At 32.4% G+C, this 27,007-nt stretch overlaps 1 protein-coding gene across 1 annotated transcript in view; it reads right to left on the bottom strand.

Annotated features, from left to right (window-relative positions):
• GABRG1 (gamma-aminobutyric acid type A receptor subunit gamma1) overlaps positions 1-27,007 on the bottom strand; it is a 64,003-nt gene that overhangs the window by 29,130 nt on the left and 7,866 nt on the right. Inside the window, exons 2-3 of the mRNA XM_024731717.1 lie at positions 18,112-18,260; positions 4,100-4,167 (exon numbers count right to left, since the gene is read on the bottom strand). Coding sequence (XP_024587485.1) covers positions 4,100-4,167; positions 18,112-18,260 — 217 coding nt within the window. The remainder of the gene's footprint in view (positions 1-4,099; positions 4,168-18,111; positions 18,261-27,007) is intronic.

Genomic DNA, 27,007 nt, shown 5'->3' with positions numbered 1-27,007 from the left:
CCCTAGTATGACAATGCTTCTCTTTTAATAAACACTATCAAATATTCCACTGTTTTTTTTTCTTATACGTGCTTTAGTATCACCAATTTTAATAGTAATTTCACTTAATTAGCTTTATTAAAAAACTATCACTGTCCAAGGTTACAAGTGTCTAATTTGCCCCACTGGGAAAACTAAATATTTAATACCATGAAACTTTTATATAGGAAGATCATCATAGAAGCCTCTTGATAGCCATTCTTGTCAAAATATTTCTGGAATACAAATTCAGTCTTGAATTCTACTTCTTCTTTAATGACCACATTTTTCTTTAATGAATTCATTCAAATTGAAAAAAAAGCCCCAAATAAAACATATACAATGCAGAAAAATTTAGACTTCCACATGCCCAAATGGGCTTATCTAAGTATTGGTTAATTAGTGACTGAATATTTTATGATTTTTTTAAAGAGAAAATTAACATTTTAGTAAGGCATTACTTTATGAAATCTTATATTTGCATAACGTTAAATCAATACACACAGGTATATAGAATGTTTTATCTTTACAAAAACCAAGAGGTTGTATACAAATTTGTTTGGGGTAGAAGTAGTACTAAAACACTCTTTGAAACTTTCTCTTCCCTTGCTTTATCTTCATTTTCTTGCCAACTATGCTGTTTAATTTACTACCTCAATTTCATCTTTCAGGTCCTTAAATATATTGGGTTGGCCAACAAGTGCCTTTGGTTTTTTAAGTCAAAATAAAAGGCACATTTTTCATTTTCACCAAGAACTTTATTGAACAATGTATTCGCCCTTTTGTTCCACTACCTTCTGCCATTTTCCAGGCAACTTCATTATTCCATTTTCCCAAAACTTTTAATCTTTTTGAGCAAAGAACTGTTCCAGGTGCCTTTTACAGTCTTCCAGAGAATTGAAATTTTTTCCAGAATTTTATAAAGACCGAAATAAATGCAAATCTGAAGGTGCAGTCTCTGGTGAATACGGCAGAAGAATCAGAACTTCCCAGCCAAGCTGTAACAGTTTTTGCCTGGTCATCAAAGAAACATGTGGTCTTGTGTTATCCAGATGGAAGATTATGCATTTTCTGTTGACTAATTCTGGATGCTTTTCGTCAAGTGCTGTTTTTAGTTGATCTAATTGGGAGCAGTACTTGTTGGAATTAATTGTTTGGTTTTCCAGAAAGAGCTCATAACAGAGGACTCCCTTCCAATACCACCATATACACAACATCACCTTCTTTGGATGAAGACCAGCCTTTGGTGTGGTTGGTGGTGGTTCATTTCACTTGCCCCACCATCTCTTCTGTTCCACATTATTGTACAGTATCCACTTTTCATTGCCTGCAACAATTTGTTTTAAAAACGGAATGTTTTCATTACGTTTCTGTAGAGAATCACATGCAGAAATATGGTCAAGAAGGTTTTTTTCACTTAACTTATGTGGAACCCAAACATCAAAGTGATTAACATAACCAGGCTGGTGCAAATAATTTTCAATGCTTGACTTGGATATTTTGAGTATGTCGGCTGTCTCTCATGTGGTATAATGTTGATTGTTCTCAGTGAATGTCTTGATTTGATCCCTATCAACTTCAACTGGTCTACCCTACCGTGGGGCATTGTCCAGAGAGAAATCTCCAGCACGAAACTTCACAAACCAGTTCTGACAGGTTTGTTCAGTCACAGCACCTTTTCCATACACTGCACAAATCTTTTTTTGCATTTCAGTTGTATTTTTACCTTTCTTGAAATAATAAAGCGTAATATGCCGAAAATGTTGCTGTTTTTCTTCTGCCTTCAGTATTAAAATGGCTACACAAAAATTCATCAATTTGGTAAATTTTTTTTAATGCATGCTGATATGAGAGCTGTCACAATACAATCTAACAAAATTGTTTCAAATTAAAGACAACTAAGAGCTACCAGAGCCATCTTACAGGAAAAAACAAACAAACATTTTGGCCAACCCAATATATGTTCCTCGAGGTCTGATATTTGTTTCTTTTTCCTTCTCTCTTTACTTTAACACTGCTTTTCCAATTCCTCGGAGGTTTAGCTAATCCCTGGTAAATATTTGCTCCAGCCCTTTCTCCTGACAGTTGGCTCCTATTTTCAGACTCTCAAATTCAACTTATCCCAAGCCAGTTCGTATTTATTTGCACTAAGGCAACAAAGATGTCCATTATGGTGTGGCCAAAATGCTGTCAGTATGGTAATCAATATAGGCAGCTGTGAAAGTTAATGACAATCATGTGAACATCACATTGAGTAAGAGAAAAACTGAGCATGGCTGTAATACTATAAGAATAAGCAGACACAGACAAGTATATAATGATGGTTATTCAGGCATAAAGTGGTTAAGATCACTAATAAAGAGACAATTTGTTGTGGTAATGAATAAATGAAGTTAGGGAGAAAAATCATCAAAGGGTTAGAGAATTATCTTTGCATGGTGCTATGGGCTAAATGGTGTCCTCCCAAAATTCATATGTTGAAGCCCTAACCCCCAGTACCTCAGAATGTGACTGTATTTGAAGATAGGGCCTTTAAATAGATGATTAAGTTAAAATGAGGTCTTTAGGGTGGACCCAAATCCAATCTGACTGCTGTCTTTATAGAAGGGGAAATTTGGATACACAAAGAGCACCAGGGAAACACATGCACTGAGGAAAGTCCATGTAATGACACAGTGAGAAGGTGGCCATCTGCAAGCCAAGGAGAAAGGCCTGAGAAGAAAGCAAAGTTGCTGACACCTTGATTTGGACTTCTGCCTTAAGAACTGGAGACATAAATGTCTGTTGTTTCAGCCAGCAGTCTCTGGCACTTTGTTACGGCAGCCTGAGAGAGTAACACAGGTGACCAAATCAGAGGAGATGAACATAAAACATGATTGAGCTCATTGAATGGGACCAAGTAGTTTGACTCACAGAAATGGGATCATTAGGGTTTGGAACAGCACATTTTCAACCTATTTTAAATAATGTCCGTGGGTTATATTGGAGTTACTAATTATGTCTTTCAAATGGTAATGAAAACTATTTATTCTGTGTATAAGAGATAAAGCATAGTTACAAACTTTTCCATTTTCCATCCTAAATGACCTTTCCTTGACATTTTCTCATATTCTCTCTTGCTCATATTTCTCTTTTACTCTCTTCCTTCTCTACCACCAAACTCTTACCTCATTCTCTTCTAAGTCAAGTTTCTCAAAGTAGTAGTTCATAAAATTAACCTGCATTCCCACTTACTCACCATCACCTTGAAATCCACACGATTGCATGTCTATCACTGCAGAACCCATATTTCTAGCTCTGTGACAAGAAGTTGGATAGGAGACCAATTTTGAGGATGGAGGAGAGATGTACAATTCAGCTGTTATTCTTTTCTTTCTTTCACTTTTCCACTGAATTTCACCTAACAGAGATAACCAGTACCATATAACCAACACCAGTGGGCCCAATTTATTCCATTTATCACTGGATTCTCATGTATGTTGACAACTGGTTATTAGTTCCTTCTTTTCCATTCTCTTTTCTTCCTCAGATTATACAATATCATTTTCTCCCTGGTTCTTCTCCTACCCTCTGACTTTTCTGAGTATGTCCCTTTTCTGCATTTCTCTTTCTTCCACCTGTATTTTACATGCATTGACCTCATTATAAATACCATCTGATTCTCAAATCTGTGTTCCTCTTAATCTGCATCTTCTTGGATCATTTATTGAGGCTTTAAGCTATATTTTATGCTGCTTGTCCCTCTTCCCTCCCCAATTTACAATTATTTCCAGTCATAACTTCTTCCTGGAAATTAAAATCCAAATCATTACTGGACGGTTCCTCCTGAATGTGCCTTCAGCATCTGAGGGCACATATGGCTATATTTCCTATCTCAAAAAATGACTCTACCATCTGCAAAATCATCTCTATACCTTGGAGTCAGCCTATGCACAACCAACGAATCACTAATTGCACCTGTTGCCCAGAACTCATTCAGAATTAGTTATCAGAAATTATTCACATATTCTTTCTATTATTGTGGTATATATATACTCCAGAACTCTATGCCAGATAACTATTCTTAATATTCATTACTCACCATATTTATGGGATCAACTGGTCCAATGCTGTTTACGTAAACATCAGTTTCAATTACTGTGGGCCTCACTGCAAAATACCAATATAAAGAATGGTCAACTGGAAACAGAACTACCATACAACCCAGCAATCCCACTACTGGGCATATACCCTGAGAAAACCATAATTCAGAAAGAGTCATGTACCACAATGTTCATTGCAGCTCTATTTACAGTAGCCAGGACATGGAAGCAACCTAAGTGTCCATCAACAGATGAATGGATAAAGAAGCTGTGGCACATATATACAATGGAATATTACTCAGCCATAAAAAGAAATGAAATTGAGTTATTCATAGTGACGTGGATGGACTTAGAGTCTGTCATGCAGAGTGAAGTAAGTCAGAAACAGGAAAACAAATACCATATGCTAACACATATATGTGGAATCTAAAAAGACATAAACAAAAACAAATGGTTCTGGAGAACCTAAGGGCAGGACAGGAATAAAGACACAGACATAGAGAATGGAGTTGAGGACACGGGGAGGGGGAAGGGTAAGCTGGGACAAAGTGAGAGAGGGCATGGACTTATATATACTACCAAATGTAAAATAGATAGCTAGTGGGAAGCAGCCGCATGGCACAGGGAGATCAGCTCAGTGCTTTGTGACCACCTAGAGGGGTGGGATAGAGAGGGTGGGAGGGAGACACAAGAGGGAGGAGATATGGGGATATATGTATATGTATAGCTGATTCACTTTGTTATAAAGCAGAAACTAACACACCATTGTAAAGCAATTATACTCCAATAAAGATGTTAAAAAAAAGAAAAAGAATGGTCAAAGATATCATCATAGGTTGTCTTAAATAAATCTCATTTAAATAAATCTTAATAACTATTACTATTTTACACTTTCAAGAATAAAACATTCTCATTATTAAATGAGGAAGCATAGCCCATTATATAAACACAACAACCTTTTCATTTTACAAATAAATTATGTAACTAAAAGTTACCATTTTTGACTAAAAACCTCCCAGTGTACAGACTAAAACTGTCTAAATCATCCATTAAAACTAAGGAAGTGTATTCAGTTAAAAATGCTACGTAATTTGCTCTGCAATAGTCATAGAATTTTAGGATTAGATGGATTTTAGAGCCTAAACATTGTTATGTTATCCTACTTAGTGCATATCATAATGTGCTAGCAAATGTTAACAAACTTGCTCTTGGACTGGGAGAAAACAAGCCCTGATTTGTACCGTTTGCTGATTTCAATGTTGTAAATACTCCCACAATGAATGATTTAAAGACACCAGTGTGAAGTCACTGAATACAGAGTCGGGACGATATATAATGAGTGGTTATTGTGAGCCAGTATAAGCTAGTTCTGGCACACACTAGAGCTTGAAACATAGTTATGATGATTAAAGGAGGTGATAGATCTGAAGCGTCTACATCCAGGTCTGATTCTTGTGAGGAACTTCATTAAATTTGTTCACACCTCCTTCCTCTCTTGTTAACAAAATTCCTTTGGGTTGTTTATAGCTGGTTCCAGTGAAAGGTGTATTTTCATCTAATTCTTAGAATATATTGTACAGCCATCCCTGTGGACTTCATCTGTTGTGTTTTGTACATAACCATTTGTGTTTTCCAAGTTAGTGTTTAAATGGTATATGCTGTATTCTTATATTCTATCAAAATGTGCAGCACAGGTCAGCCTTTTAAATGTTAATCGAATGGTATGATTAACTACTATCTGCAATAGTGCATATTTGATTGTGATTTGGACTTTGAACATTTGTCAGGTATTTTTGACTTGCTATAATGAGATTTACCATAATGATGATAATTATACTCATGAGATTTTTTTGTTCACTATGAAAAACATTTTCACATAGTTTCTTTTTACTCCCTACCCGCCCCCCCGCCACCATATAAAGCATAAAGGGTTCATTTACTGATTCAGCAAATACTTGTTGAGGAATGCGTATAAAGGTTTCATAAAGAAGACAAGAAGGGAAAAAGACATTGTGAGAAGAAAATCTGTCATAGATCTCATGGAGATTTACATAGAGATAATGCAAATAAAATAAAGCAGAAAAACCACCTTGTACCCTGAAAGTTTCTATGCTAAAGTAAGTATGTTTCCAGTACTGTATACTCAGTTATCCTTTCTGGATAAGTTTATGTGATTTCCCTTTCTGGCCCAGTACTTACCACTCTTACAATACAGGCACTATATTAGACCTCGCAGGATGAACCCTCTCCTCTAGTACATAGCTGAATCTGCCTGTCTGAGTCCCTATCCTGTCTCAAGTCTCCCTATCTTAGTAACTTTTAGTCTGTCAGAGCTTCCAGGCTGGTAAGCTTCCATGGAAAACTTGAGGCATTTTGGAAAACAGTGCCTGTATTATTTAAAAACCATATTTATTTTTAATCTTTGAAATTATAAAAAGCCCTACACTTAGAAAGACATACAGTATTTATTTAGTTTGTTTTTCCTCAAGCAAATATTTTATTACATGACATACATATTTTCTTAGCTAGAAAAATAAATGGGACTTGTTAGAAATAGTTTTAGTATGCAAAACTATAGGTTTCTAGATTTACATGATACATGACAATGTAATTCGATCTAGTAGCCAACAATTAGATTTCTTAAATAAAAGTAGGTTCTATGACTTATAGAAGGTTATATAGCTTAACCTAAGCTGATGACTTCTGAGATGAGTTGCTTTAATCATTTGCCATTTATGTTTGACTAGCTATGAATTGTAACCAATAAATATCATATAATTAAGCTAATTATAACTAGATTTACAGAGTGGCTTTTATGAAAGTCAATTAATAACAATAGGTTTATTAGTTTCATTTAGTATATTTATTAACAGTTATAAGCAATTAAGTGCAATGTACCAGTCTTATCTGATTAGATTTTTTCAGTTCATCTGATAAATCAACAAAAACTGAGTGCCTGCTCTCTATTGCATGATACTTGGGGCTGAACACCGCTTATGACAAGAACTAAATGATTTTTTTTTAACATCTTTATTGGAGTATAATTGCTTCACAATGATGTCTTAGTTTCTGCTTTATAACAAAGTGAATCAGCTATACATATGCATACATCCCCATATCTCCTCCCTCTTGCATCTCCCTCCCACCCTCCTTATCCACAAAGCACTGAGCTGATCTCCCTGTGCTATGTGGCTGCTTCCCACTAGCTATCTATTTTACATTTGGTAGTATATGTAAGTCCATGCCACTCTCTCATTTCGTCCCAGCTTACCTTTCCCCCTCCCCGTGTCCTCAAGTCCATTCTCTACGTCTGCGTCTTTATTCCTGTTCTGCCCCTAGGTTCTCCAGAACCATTTGTTTTTGTTTTTGTTTTTTTTAGATTCCATATATATGTGTTAACATATGGTATTTGTTTTTCTCTTTCTGACTTACTTCACTCTGTATGACAGACTCTAGTTTCATCCACCTCACTACAAATAACTCAAAAAATAAATTACACTCAAACTCACTACAAACAATTTTGTTTCTTTTTATGGCTGAGTAATATTCTTGAGGACATTTTTATTTACAGGACATACTTTTCACATTTTACAGTAGAGAAAGATGTAGATATGAGTGATCTGTCCTGGTTTCTTGATAACAACATTTCCTTAGCTAACTATAAGGCAAATATACGTATGTTACAAAAATATTAACTCTGGCATTAGGGCTTGAGCCACACTATTTCATGATGCGCATACATCAAGTTCTTCTGAGATGGGACAAAAGATATATTACATCAGTAATTCCAGCGTAGAACATTGCTATTCACAGAAGATATTCAATAAATTACACAATGAACATATATTTGCAAACTATGAGCATTTTTTGAGTTGTTATGTGTATCATTTTATAACTTTGAGGTGCTATCATTTGATCCAATCCTTTAAACTTCATCCCCAAAACACGACATAGAATAAACTTGAAAGTGGATTAAAATATTTCAGATTAATTTTGAAACTACAGCTAGTGCTTATATGCTTCAAAATATAAAAAGGAAAACAACAGAAATCTGTACTTGTTCCTTAATAATGACTTATTACTGCTTTCATTGATTCATGCTATGAACAATACTTTTGGGTGAAATCACTTAAAATACAGGATTCTTAGTAACTGAGTAAGTACTTTCTTGGCTTTATGATTTTCTCAGTAGAAGGTTGTCCAATTGCAGGATTTTAGTGATATTTAAAAAGGAAAACACCATACTTCAATTCAAAAGTAGGAAAATGAAGCTAAAAGAAAATTGCTATTCCAAGCTTATTAAATGATGTTTAGAAAGTGGGCACACTATGTTTAATTCATCAATACACACAGAGATCAAAGATCTGTTTTTTGTGATAGTACAGCAATGACTTAGAAAAGCATGTACTGCCACAGAAAATTACATTTTTGATAGATAGAGGGAAGACAGGTAAAGATGACACTGAATTATTTTTGCAAGGCCTCTTTCTGTGCTGTGACTTCTAAGTACTTTGCTTTAAGTATCTCACCAGAATATAAGTAAACTCCTAGTGCAAGTGAGTATATAGAAATAGACATTCCAGGCAACTTAGTAATCCAGAAAATACAAAGAGGAAGGAAAAGAGAAAGAAAGAAAAAAACAGTGAGCTCAACATCGAGTTTCCAGGTAGTTAAGGCAAAACTGAAGAGAGCTCACTCTGGGTGGGTAATTGGTTATCAGTCAGAGGATATAAACTAAAATGAATTTTAAAAATATTTTCTTCATACTTATTTTTAACCATGCTGTATTCCAGTAGCCTAAGATATCTTTAGCATAATATGTAGCTTTTTGGTCACCTTGGATATTAAAATTAATTTAAGTCAGTCAAAAACTCTAATCCTGGAAAATAAGATTCATGGTCTTTTCTTACTGCCCCTAAATGGTATTAAAAAAGAAATAGTCCCACTGATCTGGATATTGCAGTTATACAGATTTTGAAAGAACTATGACTAATATGTCTTATTGCCCTAGAACAGACAGCAGGGGTTCTCAACACAAAGATGTCATATTTGGGTCCAGATGCTTCTTCCCAGGCCTTACTAACAAGGAATGTGAACTAACATTTGCCATCTCCTTCCCTAGGTTACATATGGACAAATAGACACTTGGATACACATGGAAGAAAAGGTAGATATGGATAAATAGATACTTGAGACTGTGCTGTCTAATACCTTAGCTAGTAGATACTAACACAGATGGCTAGAAAAGATACTAACATAAATTTTGGACAGAAAAGAATGCCTAAAAAGATCACTTTAATAATTATTCATATTTGTTTGTTTTCAAAATTTTATTGAAGTATATTTGATTTATACTATTGTGTTAGTTTCAGGTGTTCAGCATAGTGATTCAGTTATTTTTTTCTGATTATATTCCATTACAGATTATTACAAGATATTGATTACAATTTTCTGTGCTATATGGTAAATCCTTGTTGCTTATCTATTTTATACATTTTATGTGCAGTACTTTGTATCTGTTAATCCCATATTCCAATTTGTCCCTCCTCCCCTCTCTCTCCCCTTTAGTAACCATAAGTTTGTTTTCTATGCCTGTGAGTCTTTTTCTGTTTTGTATATAGAGTCTTTGTATTATTTTTTAGATTCCACATATAAGTGATATCACATAGTATTTGTCTTTCTCTGTCTTACATACTTCACTAAGTATAATATTCTCTAGGTCCATCCATGTTGCTGCAAATGGCAATATTTTGTTCCTTTTTATGGCTGAGTAATATTCCTTTATATATATATATACACATATGTATATATATCATATATATATATATCTTATCTTCTTTAACTGATCTGTTGATGGGCACTTGGGTTGTGTCTATGTCTTGGCTATTATAAATAGTGCTGCTGTGAACACTGGGGCACATGTATCTTTTTGAATTAGGTTTTTGTTTTTTCTGGGTATGTACCAGGGAGTGTGATTGCTGGATCATATGGTAGTTCTATTTTTATTTTTTTAAGGAACCTCCATACTGTTCTCCATAGTGGAGGCACCAATTTGCATTCCCAACAACAGTGTACAATAGATCCCTTTTCTCCACACCTTCTCCAGCATTTATTATTTGTAGACTTTTTGATGATAACCATTCTGACAAGTGTGAGGTGATACCTCATTGTGGTTTTGATTTGCATTTCTCTAATAATTAGTGATATGAACATCTATTCATCTGCCTCATGGCCTTCTGTATGTCATCTTTGGAAAATGTCTATATAGGTCTTCTGCCCATTTTTTGATTGGGTTGTTTATTTTTTCAATATTGAGTTGTATGTGCTGTTTGTATATTTTGGATATTAACTCCTTGTTGGTCGCATCATTTGCAAATATTTTCTCCCATCCCATAAGCTGTCTTTTCATTTTGTTGATGATTTCCTTTGCTGTGCAAAAGCTTTTGAGTTTAATTAGGTGCCATTTGTTTATTTTTGCTTTTATTTATTTTTCCTCGGGACACTGATCTAAGAAAATATTGCTACAATTTATGTCAGAGAATGTTTTGCCTATGTCTTTTCTAAGAGTTTTATGTTGTCATGTCTTATATTTAGGTCTTTAAGCCATTTTGAGTTTATTTTTGTATATGGTATGAGGGAGTGTTCAAATTTCATTGATTTACATGTAGCTGTCCAGCTTTCCCAACATCACTTTTTGGAGAGACTTAAGTCATTTGTTATGTATACTCTGAGATGAACAGATAAAATGCTACTCTGCACAGTACATATTACTACTTACATTTAAATAGAAATTAATTAAATTTAATTGAAATTTAGCCATACTAGCCACATTTCAAGTACTCAATAGTCAATAACCAATTTCAAGTATTCAATACTCACAAATGTATGACTGTTATTAATATACATAATATATATTAAGTATATGTAAATTTAATTATTTGGAATTTCTTCTTAGGAGAATGAAAAACTGCTTTCTTATTCTGTAGTTTAATGTCTCTTTAGACAGCAGACTTATCAACCTGCTTCCACTCTTACACCTGATCAGGGGAAAAGAAAGTTGGAGAGGAGATTTAAAGAAAGAGAAGCAATGGAGTATCTGCACACCCACTCTTTAGAATGTCTAGGATATTTTATTTTCTCGTGGGTACAATTCACATCAAAGGAAGATAACTGGACCAGAGGCATCTTACCAGTTTTTTGGCCACCAGCAGCACGTATCTCCAGACTAGATTGTTGATGAAAGGAGCTAAGGCAGGTGGAAGATATAGAGAAGCCTCTAGATTCCCCAGGTCAAGGAATTGAACAGTATAAAATGCCTATGAACAACAACATAAAGCATTTCTACTCTATTCCTACCCTCCTACCCTCACTATTTATATGTTTGCCTCTCCAAGTGTACCAAGGGCCATTTGGTGTTAACCCAAAAAGAAATAAAAACTAAGAAGACAAAAGTTTCAAACTGCACCCAATTAACTCCTCATATCTCCTGCATGTTCCCATCACTAGAAACTTAGAACAATTAAACAGATGGAATAAAAAAGAAGATTCTCCCCTTCTCACCCCAAGTCCCTGTCTAGTGGCACATGTCTATCATCTATCCTGGGAGAGGGATAGCTTTAAATCTATTGGGATAGTAATTTTTTAGATTAGATCAAACTATTTAAATCACTGAAATTGTTTGAAAAGCTGTAGACTCTACCTGAAAAGTTGTTAAGAAATAAAAAAGAAAACTCAACATAAAGTAATTAAAGCTTTACTAGAATTACAAAGCCTTTTAATGTTAATTTGTTATTAATTTCATAAGTCCTCAGTAAATTGATTAAATTTGTTTTCATAATTTATGAAGAAAAAAGATGTTAACACAAATTTTGGACAGAAAGGAATGCCTACAAATCATGTGGACAATTAACTAATTCATTGTGTATAATCTGAGATGCATGAAATCTGAGATGCAAGAAATGAAGAATATTCATATGAAGAAATACAAATGCTGCTATGCATGGTATAATTATCAAGGTACTTAGGACATGTCTCGTCTAATCTATTAAACGATGTGATGTCACAGATGTATATAGCATTTGAAAGTCCAAATCTCGATCTGAAATAATTTAGGTAAAATGCTAAATTCATGAAGTAGAACAACTTTCAAAATACTTACACATGAAATTAAAAGATTATACACGCTAGGTTCTATTCAAAAAAGTTCACTCAGTAAATATTAAGTGAACATAATTTATGTTTCAGACATTGTTTTAGCAATGAGGGATAGGATGCTTTCTAACTTCAGGGAGTTGACATTAATTGAAAGAAAAGAGAGTGTCAAATAATAATAGTGAAATATGACGAGTAAAATGGAAGTACAGATTTCTGTTTCTTGTGATAAGTAACTGGCATCAATTTAACCATCTCAATAAAAACAACAACTTTTTGATGTTTAAAGCCACGAGAGTCATTATGAAGATATAACACAAAATATTTATACACCAAATAACAATGCATTTACCTTTATGAGGCAAAATCTACAGGAGAAAAAGGGAAATACAGATAGTAACACACCAAAAATTGAAGAGGGAAAATAAATAATTAAATTCCAACTCAAAAGAGAAAGCAAAACAAAATAAAATATAACGAAGGTTATAATAAAGACAAAGTAGAAATTACAAGGTAGTTAATAGAAACACAGTAGAGCTCATTCATTAATAATGGAAATTCTGAAAAAATCCACTTCTCTGAATCTTCTTGATCAGAAAAAAGAGGGTAATAATACAAAATATAAAATAGGAAATAACAAATGGGAACTAAACATTGAAACAGAAAAAGGTTTTTTTTTAATCCTAAGAAATTACTTTGAAGACTTCTTTGCAAATAAACTTGAAAACCTAAATAAAAGAGATAGTTTTCCTAGGCAAATACAGATTACCAAAAATGAGTAGAAAGCACAAACAGACCAAATTTCATAGGAAAACAAAGTGATCAAAGTGATTAACTATTTCCAAAAAGCCCAAGACCTGGATGAATTTATAATGGAATTCTATCAAACTTCCAAAAGTCAGATGATGCTAACACCCAGATAAAGTGCTAGACCTTTGCGAATGAAGGAAAATACCTTTTCATGAAACAAATGTAAAAGGATGGCTAAAACAAATGAAGATAGTACTCAAAAATAAAAGATGAATATCACTTATAAATACCAATACAAAATACTAAATAATATATTACCAAGCAGAATCCAATACCTCATTAAGTTTATAATATATCATGACCAAGAAAGCTTTAGTCCAGAATGCAAATTGTTTCAATTAATACTATACACCATACTAATAGATTTAAAGAGGATAAAACTCAAAATTATTTCCGGAAATGTTGAAAAAGTCTTTGAAAAATTTCAGTACCAATTCCTGATTTTAAAACTAAATCAAGCAAATCAAGGGATAAGTTCTTAATGTGAATATTCATATGAAGAAACGCTAGAGTCATTTCCATAAGAACTAAAATGAGGCAAAATTACCCATTATCTCCACTACTATTCATTATTATATTAGACATGTTAGACAATGAAACAACATAATGCGTTTAGACAAGATAATTCTATTAGTTGCATATGAGTTGGTAAATAAAATAAATACTTTTTTGTATATGGTATGACAGCATATTTTGAAAACAAATGATGCTTAAACTAACAAAATAATCAGTAAGGCAGCAGGAAGGTAGTAAGATATAAAATGAACATTCATAAATCAATGACATTGATATGCAAAACCAGAAATCAGGTAGAGGACATTAGAGTTGAGGGAATATTTACAGGAGAAAAAAATTAAATACTTAGGATTCAATTTAAGAAATATGAAAAATCTATGAGTAAATCTTAAAACATTCCAGAGAGATACAAAATTAACATGAAGATTTAGAAAGACAGCCCATGTTCCCATATTAAATGATTCAATGTTATAAAGATGTTAGTTTTCCCAAAGTTAATTTACAAATTTAATGCAATCCCAATAAAAATACCAACAGCTCTTTTTAAAATGTATCTAAACTTGTTGATAATAAAGCTCCTATTTTTTTTTAATGACACGCAATAGCCAGGAAAACTGAAAAGGAAAAACAAAACAAAATGAAAATATGAGGTGGGGCCAGCTTTATAAGATATTAATACTAAATGTTTTAGTCTCAAAATTCTGTTGAATCTCTACTGTTAATATAGTGTGGTGACAAATAAATAGAAAAACAAATGAAAGAATGGAATAGAAAGGACAGAAATCACAAAAGTACATAAGAAAATGTAATATATGATAAAGTTGACATCTCAAATAATGGAAGCAAAGATTGACTTTAATAAATCATGCTGAGTCAACAGAAAAGCCATTTGAAAAAGATAAAAATTAGATTCATACTTTACACCATACACAGAAATAAAATTCAAATGCATCAGGGAATTAAGTAAAAGAAATAAAATCATACAAATGCTAAAAGTAAACATAGATGAATTCCATTCAAAGTGGAATATAACCAGTAACATGAAAACAAAACTGTCATAAAATGGTTAACATAACCACATTGAATGGGGATAAGGAAGAAAAGAACTAACCTAAGTTACTTTTGGGAACAGTATTTTGATTACATGCTGCAAAGATAAAGGCAAAATAAATTGTATATGAATATTTTATTCTTGTTAATTTTTTATAGACGTGTTAAAATTATAGAATTACTTTATGTATTTACAGGAGTTGAACAAATAATAAAATATACTATGGGTAAGTGAGAGCCAGGTGTCTCCCTGATGGAAAAAGAAATTACAGATAAGGAAAAGGGAAAGGTTAGAATGAACCCTATTGTCTTTGGATTGGAAACAGGGCTGTCAGTATTGACTTCTGGTTTATAATACATATACACAGGGATAGACATAGAAATATAGATGCCTATGAATGTGTGTGTAGAACATATATTTTCTCCTTCTGCCCAATGAGAAGGTCAAGAAGCAATGACACCCAATATTAAGAAATACACCTGGTGCTCACATCTTGGTTTCTAAATACCATTCTACAAAAAGAGGAACCAGGGTTCTTGGAGAAATGATGAATTCCATTGCTGGATCAAGAGGAGCCTGGAAAATTTTATGTGCTAGAAAGTAACGATATTCTCAGAAAATGATAGAAACATAAAAGAACAGAGAAATAAAATTATAGGACATACCAGCTGTCAAATTTTCATTTTGAGCAATAAAATAAATGATGGTAAAGGATAATAAACTATAAGATAAGACATATATCTAGAGGTCTACACTGAGTAAATAAATAAGTGAATAGATAAACAATTGGACAAGTCACAGATCCTAGTTACTGCAGAATTACAATTAATTTGTGTAGAAGGAATGATGATAATACTGACTTACCACTTGACAAACATCACAGTAATGCTCCTGCAGGTAAGAATCATTGATAGAGACCAGAGGAATGGACAAAAGTGTGCTGAAAATATCTGCATAGTTCTCCCTAGCGCAGTATCTCCTCACAACATATTTATTAATCAAAAAGAAAGATAATAACTTCACAGTGAAGAAACGTGGAAGAAACCACACTTAATGGTAAGTGTGGTTTACATCACCAGTAATAAGATACATAAACATCACATGCCTCCTAACACAATACACTGAAAGCACAAAATATCACTTTTGCGGTGTTCTTGGCAAAAATTCATAAACACAGCCCAATAATGAAAATATCAGACAAATTGAGGGGCGTTCCATTGGCCAGTATACTTTAAAATTATCATGTTCATGAAACAAACAGAAAAACTGAGAAACTATACCAAGTTGGAGGAGAGTATGGAGGCATGAGAACAAAATGCAATGTGTGATCTTGGTTGGGATTCTGAACAGAAAAAAAGGACATCAGTGAGGTATCTGCCATAATTTGAATAAGGTCTGTAGATTAGTTAATAGTATTGTATCAATATTAATTTAATGATTTAGATAATGGTTCTATGATTATGTAAATATTAACATTATGGCTGAAAGATTTCTGGGAATTTCATGGATAGATAATATTTTATTAAGCCTAAATTTTATTTTGAAAACATAATTAAAATAATCTAGGAAAACAGAAAATTAAATCGTGGAAAATAGATTAATAATAAACAAAATAGTGTAAAATAATAAAATTTAAGAAAATTTTCAACAAAGAAATTTGACAAAGCTAAAATTCGATTTTATGACAAACTAATAAAAATTTTAAAGCCCTTCAAGATTTATTCATAAATGAAAGAATAGATTACTAATATCAGGAATGGCGAAGGAGAAAAGCCCTCAGATCCTAAAAACATTAAAAATATCGTAAAAGATGTTATGAAACAATCTAACTCAAGTAAATTTTAAAATTTAAACTCCTTGAATACTAACCAAAACTAATAAAGTAATTGAACTGCTAAAATTTTTTCCCAAAATACAAACTCTAGGCCAACATGACTTCACCAAGTAATTCTTCCAAATATTGAAGGGAGAAATAGTATCCATTTTAGGTAATTCTTTCAGAGATGAAAAGAGAGGGAAATATAGCTCATTTGTAGATGCTAGCATAATATTGACTCCAAAACTGAAAGACATTACAGAAAATAAAATAACTGGCTAATGCCCTTTATGAACATATATATAAAATTCCAAAACTAAATATTATCAAACTGAATCTAGTGATATTTTAAAAATATTACCATGTCACAACTAAGTAACATTTATTACAGACATGCAAATTTTGTTTAAGTTTTAAAAATCAGCCAAAGTTAGTTACAGAAAAAAAAGTTAGTAGAATAAAGGGCAAAATATGATCAATATGATTGTTTCAATAGGTGCACAGAAATCATTTGAACCAATAGGGAGGTAAAAAGAACCCTAGCAAAATAAGAAGATAAAGGAACTACAAAGAGCATCTTAAAAATAAAGAAGCTTCATCAAACATCATAATTAATAGTGAAATATAGACTGTTTTCCCTGATATCAGGAACAAACCAGGACTATTCAACACTGATCTCTAGTCTTAGTGCAATATGTCATGAAAAAAGTATAATTTTGAAAATTAATTAGAATGCTCATTATTTGCAAAATAAACACTATTGGCAAAGTAGTCATTATTGGTAATAGTCATTACTCTCTGTGTTTATAGAAAATCTACATTAATATAACAATACATAAAGTTGATAAATTTAGCAAGGCTGCTGAGGACAGAGTAGATTAACAAAATATCTATTGTATTTCTATACACTGCTAATAAAAACTTAGAAAGTAAAATTTTTAAAAAATCTATTTATACTTACATTAAAACTTCAAATATAGAAAATTAAATCTAGTAAAATATATTCAGCACTTCTTTACAGAAGATGTTAATAAAAAATTGAACATATGTGGAAGAATATATGATGATCATGAATTTGGTACAGTAAAAATTCAGTATGGTAAACATTTCAATTTCTCTATATTGATTGTAGATTTAATGCAATCCCAATAAAAATCTGGCTGACTTATATTTTGTTTGTTTGTTTTAAAGTGTTGCAGTGGGAAACTTAGAGATTATTTATTTTATAAAATGTATACATAAATGCTCAGAACTTAGAATAACAATTTTGACAAAGAAGAGCAATGTTGGATTGTCTACACTAAATATACTCTCAAGGCTTATAATTCTACATTAACTAAAACAGTGCAGCAATGCAAAAAATTGGAACTCCTACATACCTTTCAAATATTCCCTTTTATGAAATATCTGTTAGTTTTTCAGGCAGTTTTATCAAAAATTGCTCTGTTGTAGCAATTGTAAAATAATTACATCGAAAATGTTTAGATGTCTTTCTTCCCACGTCAAACTGTGAAGCTTTCAAAGCAGTACCATTCCAAATAATAATTGCCAACCCCGCAGTCTCTAACACACATCAGACACTCAAGGAATATGAAATATGATAAAATAACATCAGCAAATGTGGCTTTCACAGTCACCAAAATCCAAGAATGATTACTCGAACTTACCTCCTATATCTGGGCGAAGTTTATTGTCATAGCCTTGAAGCAAGGAGTTGAGAATTTGTGTTATATCTCCTTCATGAATCTTTGGTGCCAAGACCCAAGTTTTGTTCACTGTTAAATCCTCATCGTCTTCATCATCTGCTTTATCAACACTAAAGAATTCAAAAACAAAAATTGTATAATAGAAAGTTCAACCAAGTAGTGTATTTTAAAAAATAGTTTAAGATTATTCTAATTGTGTAAGAGAATAATAAGAGGGGAAAAAAAGCATTCGAAATATTTTACATTCAGTAAGACTAAGGCCTACATCATATGAACTGTCCTGTTTTAATAATACTCAAAAATGAAGAATCCAGTGCAAGAAAATATCGTATAATATCAATGTAATAAAGTTTTGCCACTCCCACAACTCTCATTTAAGGCCATAGAGATTATGCACTGATAATGTGAGGAGTGGCCCTAGATTTGTGTGGTACACAATCTGCCCAACCATACGTAAGTGACTCTATACCACCACACCCTAAAATAAAAATTAAAAGGTAAATAAGTGCAGGAAAAGTTGTAATCATTAGTCTGGTAAAATGTATTTTAAAATGCACGTGTAGAAAAGAAGACTTAAGGAAAGATGAGTGAAGAAGGATTCAAAGAAAAAAGGAAAAAGTATTGAACACACCTATGCTTCTTCCTTTTAAGTCAGAAGAACCGAGACCCCAGACATCTATTCCAAGAACTCTGTCAAAGATTGTCTCACCAAATCATGAGTGGTTGACTCACTCTCCATATATATACATATATATATATATATATAATCACGTATACATAGATATACATATTATATATACACATATGTGTATATATATACATGTCTATATATATACACATATATATAATCATGCTTTCCATATATATGTGTGTATATATATGGAAAGCATGATTATCACATTTTAGGACTAGAAGTTAGACTTTAGGGATCAAATAACCCACTGCCTTTATTTTGTAAATGAGGAAACAAGTCAGTAGGGAATCAACCAAAGCACAAACTCATTTATTTTCAAAACTGAGACTCAAACCCTGGTCCTATAGCTAATGTTTCCTGCTACGCCTGTGTGTTTAACAAGCATAAAGTTTCAGCTTACTTATGAATTGTGGTAGAAACATATAGTAACATAGATATTCATCTATAATTCACCAAAAGTAACAAACTACTTTGTTTATTACCTGTAAGTAACCCCACCTTCATTTGAGTGAGATCAGCCTAGACTTACACCCAACTTTAGTAAATATTAGTCCTCCACTGAAAAAGTATATCTAAACTTTTATACTGGTAAAATCAGGTAAATCTATATTATTTATTTACATATATTTGAGAGATGAGCTTCCCTCCCACAGTAGATATTCAAGTTTATCTTAATAGCCTTAGTTGATATTTCTACACTATTCATTCAAATCTCTTTTGCTGTGAACCTAAACATCTTAGCTAATGCAGCCTTTACCCCCTTTATCCTTTTAAATTATTTTTCAGTTTTATTGAGATCTAACTGACATATAACATTGTATATGTTTAAGGTGTACAACATAATGATTCGATCTATGTATATATAGTAAAATGATTGCCACAATAAGTTTAGTTAACATCCACTCTCTTTATCCTTTTAAAGAGTATAAATTAACATTGTAAATTAAAACTTAACCTGTAAGTATTTGTACCTCATTTTATCTTTACAATAATTGTATTGATAGTTATTAACGGAGAGTTAACGGATAATGGAGTACATTATTCTTCTCAATATTTTTCCTCTTCTTCATATCAGAGAATTATTCTTTTCACTCCACTGACTTCTAACTTGGTCATGTGACCTGAAATAATCCTTTCTGTAATGCATCCCTGTCCCATTAAACTCAGGTTTGGCCCTGCAATTTGCTTTGGTTAATGGAATACATGTAACATACATCACTACCAAGCAGATTTATTGTCAGTGCATGGTTCACCATATCTCTGTCCTTCTGCCAGAAGACCAGCCATACTCAGGCAGAGGCTACTACTCCATGACTTCACTTTCAGGGTGAAGGCAACATGAACATAGCCACAGTTGACCTACAATGGACATGTAGCCTGAGCGAGAAATAAACATTTAGTATTGTAAGCCACTGAGATTTTAGTTTATTACCACAGTATACAAATTTTATCCCTATGTGAACTCCTGGAGTACACTTATTTAACAGATTTTTAATGAAGTGCTCATTTAGATTAATTGTTTTGCTATATTTAACTTCAAAAATACACACTACTGAAATACAGTTGTATGATTTCCTTTAAATAATTTCTTATTTTCTCTCAATAAAATATATACATACATAGATACATACATTCATTTATAAACTAAAGCATTAAAAGTACTGAAATCTTAAGAATCCTGCTCATGTGTCTTCCAGGAAAATTTTATCTAATTAGAACTTCTGAGATATTGTCAACAACCAAAATTTCGGGCATCCATCTAGGTTTAAATCCCAGTTTTATAAAATAAAATATCTGATGGATAGATGCAGACCACTGCACATATAAGAACTTGATTTTTCTTTGAAATATAACTGTAGTCAAATGGAAGTTCCCAGAAAAAATATGTTTTTCCTGTGTTTTAGGGTAGAAACATCTTGGTAATCCAGGAAGCACATGCTTATACTGACTTATATCCCCCTTTTCCCAGCTATCTCAGAGGTAATATAAAAATTGACCTCAATGACATCATAAACTAACTTTCCTCATTTTTGTCAAAGCAGAAAAGAAATTTCATTATAGTTAATTTTCTTCATTTTTCCTCCACACTTTCTGAATTACCTTCAGAATATTCATTAACTACCTTAATTTCACACTGGTATTATTTTGGTGACTAAAAAACACTTATAATTTTAAAGATAGTTCATATAGCATATCTGATGTTTCACTATCATTCATAGACTGGAAGTTTTGTAACATTTACCTATGTTGAGTGAACATTCATTTGGAGGAAACAAGTATTATTTTCATAGATAATATTATGGGAATTTGTAGACATTTGCAAGCACTTCTCTTAAATAATTTGAATGAGTATAATTTTATCATTATTGGAAATAAATATACCCCTTAGTATATAATTTTACTAAATGTTTATTTTGATGATTGATGCTTTTATTGTTCTTATCAGCTGTTGAGTAAGTTCCTACCATGTTTCATGAACGGAGTGCTAGGTTTCTTCCATATTAAGGTATGTCATTTAATCCAGAGTAATCCCATGAAATAAACATTACTAGTCCTGTTTTACAAATTAGAAAAAAATAGATTTATAGAATTCGCAGGACCCACACTATTAAATAATAGAGCCAGGATTTGAAAAAAGATTGATTTAGCTTGAAGACTCCTTTTCTCTTTGAAGTTTCCATGGTATCTTACTTTATCTTTGTTAAACAATCCAGGGTAGTTAGATTTTGAGTTTTCTAATTTATAGGAACACAACATTTATGGTAAGTAGTTAGCACGCGCATTTGGGTTGTGCATGGGTAGAATGCTTAGTCTCTGCCTTTGAGTTCTGAGAAGTTAGAATAATAATTTCAAGGAATCACACACACACTCTCTCTGATGAAAAAGACTTTCTAAAGTGTGTGCTCAGTCTTCAGTCCAATGCTTTAATTTGTTTATAGAGGAAATACCATGTATTACAAAATATGCTAATTGCTGAAGACAAAAAGATAAGTAAACTTTTATTCTTGATCTATATGATCTTATTTTCTAATGAAGGAGAAAACTATTCAGATGATACAAAAAACCATCATAAACAAAGATGCTTATCACAGTGTTATCTATAGTAGCACAAATTTTAAACAAAAGAGCAGGTTTAAGTAAAGTATTATATGTCCATATGGTGTGATTGATGCATCCATTCAATTGGTGATTATGAAAAGTCTGTAAAAATATTAAATTATTTTCATAATTTAATGTTATATGCAAAGTAACATATAATAATTTGCCTTGATCAAAACCTAGGTATAAAATGGCTAAAGGTTTAACGGGAAAGCAGTATAATGAATACACTAAGTATTCTATGCTAGTGGAGCTATAGAAAAATTAATTTTGTTCTGTATATTAATAGTATACTACAATTTTTCTGCATAATTTTGTAATATAACTATATGAAAAGGAGTTAATTTGACATTAATGCCTACCTAAGAATGAACTTCTTCTTCCTATACACCAGATAGTACCCAGAAATAAATTTCTAATCATAAAAAATAAGTAATTAAGTAGAGGTTTTTATAGAGACAAGTAGAGCTTTACACTCTGCCAAGAAAATGAAATTGGCAGCCTTAAAAAGTTGCCACTCGATTCTCCTGGGGTAGGAACATGGTTGACTGACAGCCCAGGCGCCAGACCTCTGGACGAGCACTGCATCTGTACCAGATCCAAGCTTCCCCGGGCTGCTTTCAGGCAATAAATGAACATTGTGGCAATGGTAGTACAGACCTGTTCCTGCAAGACTAAGGCCTCCTCTAAAGGGCAACTTGTGTTGGATGAATCCTGCTGGCCTGGCCAAAGCCTGTTTAGTAGGGCTCTCTAGTCTGAGACTCTTCTTTTAACCCAAACATCCTCTTTGCCTTATACTTGCACAGAGATCAGACCTCCGTTATTATCTGAAGGCTCTCTCTGCTTACTTCCACTTCCTCTCATTTACCCTGCATAGGCATTTCTCTCAAAAATCTCTTACATGTCCAATCCCAACTTGGCATCTGTTTCTCTGAGGCTTTCGCTTCTCATATTCTTTAATTGACACTTGTAACTTGTTACTAAAGAAAATTTCTGAGTCACCTGTATCAGTGTTGTTATTTTTGGTCTTACTAACTTAGTTTAATACCTTGACAAATCCATCTGATTACCTAGTAAATTATTGTATGTAAAAGAGTACTTTAATGATTGTATTACTCTTCTGAATATGACAAGCAAAAGTTTTAAACTAATGATAACTGAGAGATAGGTTAAGTGAAGACAAGGCATGCTAAGCCATATAATCATGAGGAGAATTCATCTTTACAGCTAGAAAATATATATATATGTCTATAACAAGTCAATCAATCAATATAAACTATTTTTCATACATAGGGTAAATATTCATCAAGATTTTCCCAGGACAATCTTTATTTACACCTGTTGTCCTAGAATAATTACAATATTAATAGTAACCTCTTTCACTCACAAAATGGCCTAATTTGGATGATAAATTGTAAAGTCATCCTGGATATAGTTCATATAAAGTTTACTGCAATGCAAACGCCCTTGTTCTGACACCTAGGGAAGACTCTTCCATTATCTAGTAAGACAGTGCAGATGACAGCAAAGGAAACCATAAACAAGACAAAAAGACAACCCTCAGAATGGGAGAAAATATTTGCAAACGGAGCAACTGACAAAGGACTAATCTCCAAAATATACAAGCAGCCCATGCAGCTCAATATCAAGAAAACAAACAACCCAATCCAAAAATGGGCAGAAGACCTAAATAGACATTTCTCCAAAGAAGATATACAGATTGCCAACAAACACATGAAAGGATGCTCAGCATCACTAATCATTAGAGAAATGCAAATCAAAGCTACAATGAGGTATCACCTCACACAGATCAATAAGAATGGCCATCATCAAAACATCTACAAGCAATAAATGCTGGAGAGGGTGTGGAGAGAAGGGAACCCTCTTGCACTGTTGGTGGGAATGTAAATTGATACAGCTACTATGGATAAAAGTATGGAGATTCCTTAAAAAACTACAAATATAACTACCATATGACTACCACTACCTAAGAGAAAAACAAATACCGTATGCTAACACATGTATAGGAATCTAAAAAAAAATGGTTCTGAAGAACCTAGGGGCAAGATGGGAATAAAGATGCAAATGTAGAGAATGATTTGAGAACACTGGGTGGGGGAAGGGTAAGCTGAGACAAAGTGAGAGAGTGGCATGGACATATATACACTACCAAATGTAAAATAGATAGCTAGTGGGAAGCAGCTATACAGCACAGGGAGATCAGCTCGGTGCTTTGTGACCACATAGAGGGATGGGATAGGGAGCATGGAAGGGAGACGCAAGAGGGAGGATATGTGTATATGTATAGCTGATTTACTTTGTTTTACAGTAGAAACTAACACAACATTGTAAAGCAATTATACTTCAATAAAGATGTAAAAAAATACAATACATATTGCTGATGCTATGATTACAAAATTGAATTTCAAGCTGTTTAGGACAAGGCAATAAATAATATTAAATCATATAGCAAAACTTAAAAAAAAAGACTCATCTCTAAGATTGTAACAAACTCCCATAAATTATTTAGAAAAAGATGGATGATCCATCAGGAAAAAAAAAATGGCAGAGATTTGATTAGGCATTTCACAAGCAAAGATAACCAAATGGAAATGAGTACATGAACAGACACTCCACATCATTACTCATGAGGAAAATGTAAATTAAAAACATGAGATACCACTATACATAAACCACAGTGGTTAAAATAAAAAACCTTGACAACACCAAGTGTTGATGAGGTTGTGGAACAACTGGAACTCTTGTACAGGGCTGTGAGGGCAAACTGTTAAAACTACTTAGAAAACTCCTTGGTGTTATCTCCTAAAGATGGATGTTCACACACTCTATGACCCAGTAATTACACTCCCAGGTACATACTCAACACAGATTCATAGTATGTTCACCAGAATGCTTGTTCCACAATATTCAGAGAAGCATTAGTGGATGTACCATCAATTCAGAAAAAAAATCCAAATATGTATCAGTAGTGGAATGGATAAATAAAATGGGTTATTTTTTTTAAAAAAGTGCAGATGAAGTTCCAAACAAGGCCTCATCTGTGATCTGTTGCTCATGACAAATTAGTGTTTGTTTATGAACATCAGATACATTTCTATAAGTCAAGTGACAAGTTCCAGGGAAGAAACATACCTCTTCTAATGTTTCTGAGTAGATTATATTTTAATGTCAAAGCCTACAGGAGCTAACTTTTAAAGAGTATGTATAGGCACTGAATTTAGATCTGAAATTCAAAGAAAATAAAATTTAAAAACTTTAATTCTTATTTTCTTTTTGCCTTTATATTCTACCTGCTTAATTCTTTTGTACAAAGCTCTTTTTAGGGTAGTAATGCTGAATCATTTTTATTGCTCATAAAAGTTGGTAGGGAAGCGAAATAAGTAAAAGATGATAGATAATAGAGTTACAGATTTGAACTTTCAGAGTTTTAGAGAGGTGAAGTGATAGTCCACTCAATTCTGTGATTATCCTCTTAACACAAAAGAATTTGGGACCCATCACTTGAGGCACAGAGAGGAATGCTTTGAAAATTTGAGGAGGGGGAAGGGAAGCATGCCTAGAATATTAAATAAGTGTGTTCCAGTTTGTCCAGTGCTTAACTTTACCATAAAATTGATCACACTGCATCTTAATTAGATATTTACTTTATTTATTTATGACCCTCTGTAAGCTCCTTGAAAGCCAGGGTTAAGGTTTTCAATGTGATACCATTGGCACTTACCCTGACATATAGTAGGCATAAAATTTTAAAAAAATTCACTAAGTAAATGAATAAATGGACCAAATATTAGAAATCATCTTGCTGTTTACAAGTAAAATTACAGTGAATAAAGAAAATAAACAACTGGAAACTGTAATTATTGGTGTTAATCAGAGAATTGATTGTAGTTAACCTAATATAAATTTTAAAACATAGTAGCAATAGCTTTCTGATTCTAGTATTCATCCATCATAAACTTAAAAAAAAAACTGATTTCTTTCACAATGATAATACAATCTATAAAGCAATTACAAAAAATATAGCAGGGAAGATCTGTCTTATGTGAAGAAACTAAAACACCAATTGAAGAATATAAGAATAGAACAAAATAAAGGGAAATAAATATTTTGGCTATAAAACAATATTATTAATACATAATTCTCAAATTAGTTTATAAATTTAATAAAGTTTTAATTAAAATCCACAGTTCCTATATAACAGATTAAAATCACTATACTGTAATTAAGTAGAAGAATCAATATAAGAATTACAAGAAATTATTGAAAAATAGATTGTTAGATGAAATTTGCCAGAATAAAAAGAAAACAAAATAAAGTTACTGTAATCAAAACCATATTGTGATAACACATAAAGAAATAAGTGAAAACAAAATCAAACCTTCAAATTCAGATCCCAAGTGTCTAGAAATTCAGTATACAATAAACGTGACTTGTCAGTTTAGAAATGAAAGGATGAATTATTCAGTAACTTGGATTGAAAGGTTTATCAAGCCATTTAGAAAAAATAAATTAGATTACTACTTAGACAATAAATTGCAGATATATTAGAGATCAAAATATAATAAAATATAAAACTATTAAAGAAAATATTGAAAATGTTTTTTTTTTAACTTTTGAGATGAGGAGGTCTTTCTATGGAACATGTAACCAAACGAGGAAAGGAAAAAAAAATGACAAAAAAAAAAGGAAAAATAACTCATGGAGGACATAAGACAGTTTAGACAAAGACTGGAGACAAAGAATAGATTGAGACAAAGATATTTACAACATAACTGATATACAGAAATTTCAGAGGGAAAAAAAGACTAATAAAAATAACAAACTGTGCTAACATTTACTGGTAGCAAGGGAGAATAACTTTAAAATATGACAAATTTTAGCCATCACATTGGCAAAATATTAAAAGATTCATTACATTCAGTACCATTGATAATATAGATAAATGGCATTTTTATAACCATTAATAGAATAAATTGCTCTAATAGAATAAATTGAGTAATTTGGCAACATTGATGAAATATTGAAACTAAAAGCATGTACATG

The sequence above is a fragment of the Neophocaena asiaeorientalis genome, unplaced genomic scaffold, assembly GCF_003031525.2.
Source record: "Neophocaena asiaeorientalis asiaeorientalis breed wild unplaced genomic scaffold, Neophocaena_asiaeorientalis_V1.1 scaffold39, whole genome shotgun sequence".
Lineage (NCBI taxonomy): Eukaryota > Metazoa > Chordata > Mammalia > Artiodactyla > Phocoenidae > Neophocaena > Neophocaena asiaeorientalis.
This window is presented reverse-complemented; position numbering and strand designations above follow the sequence as displayed.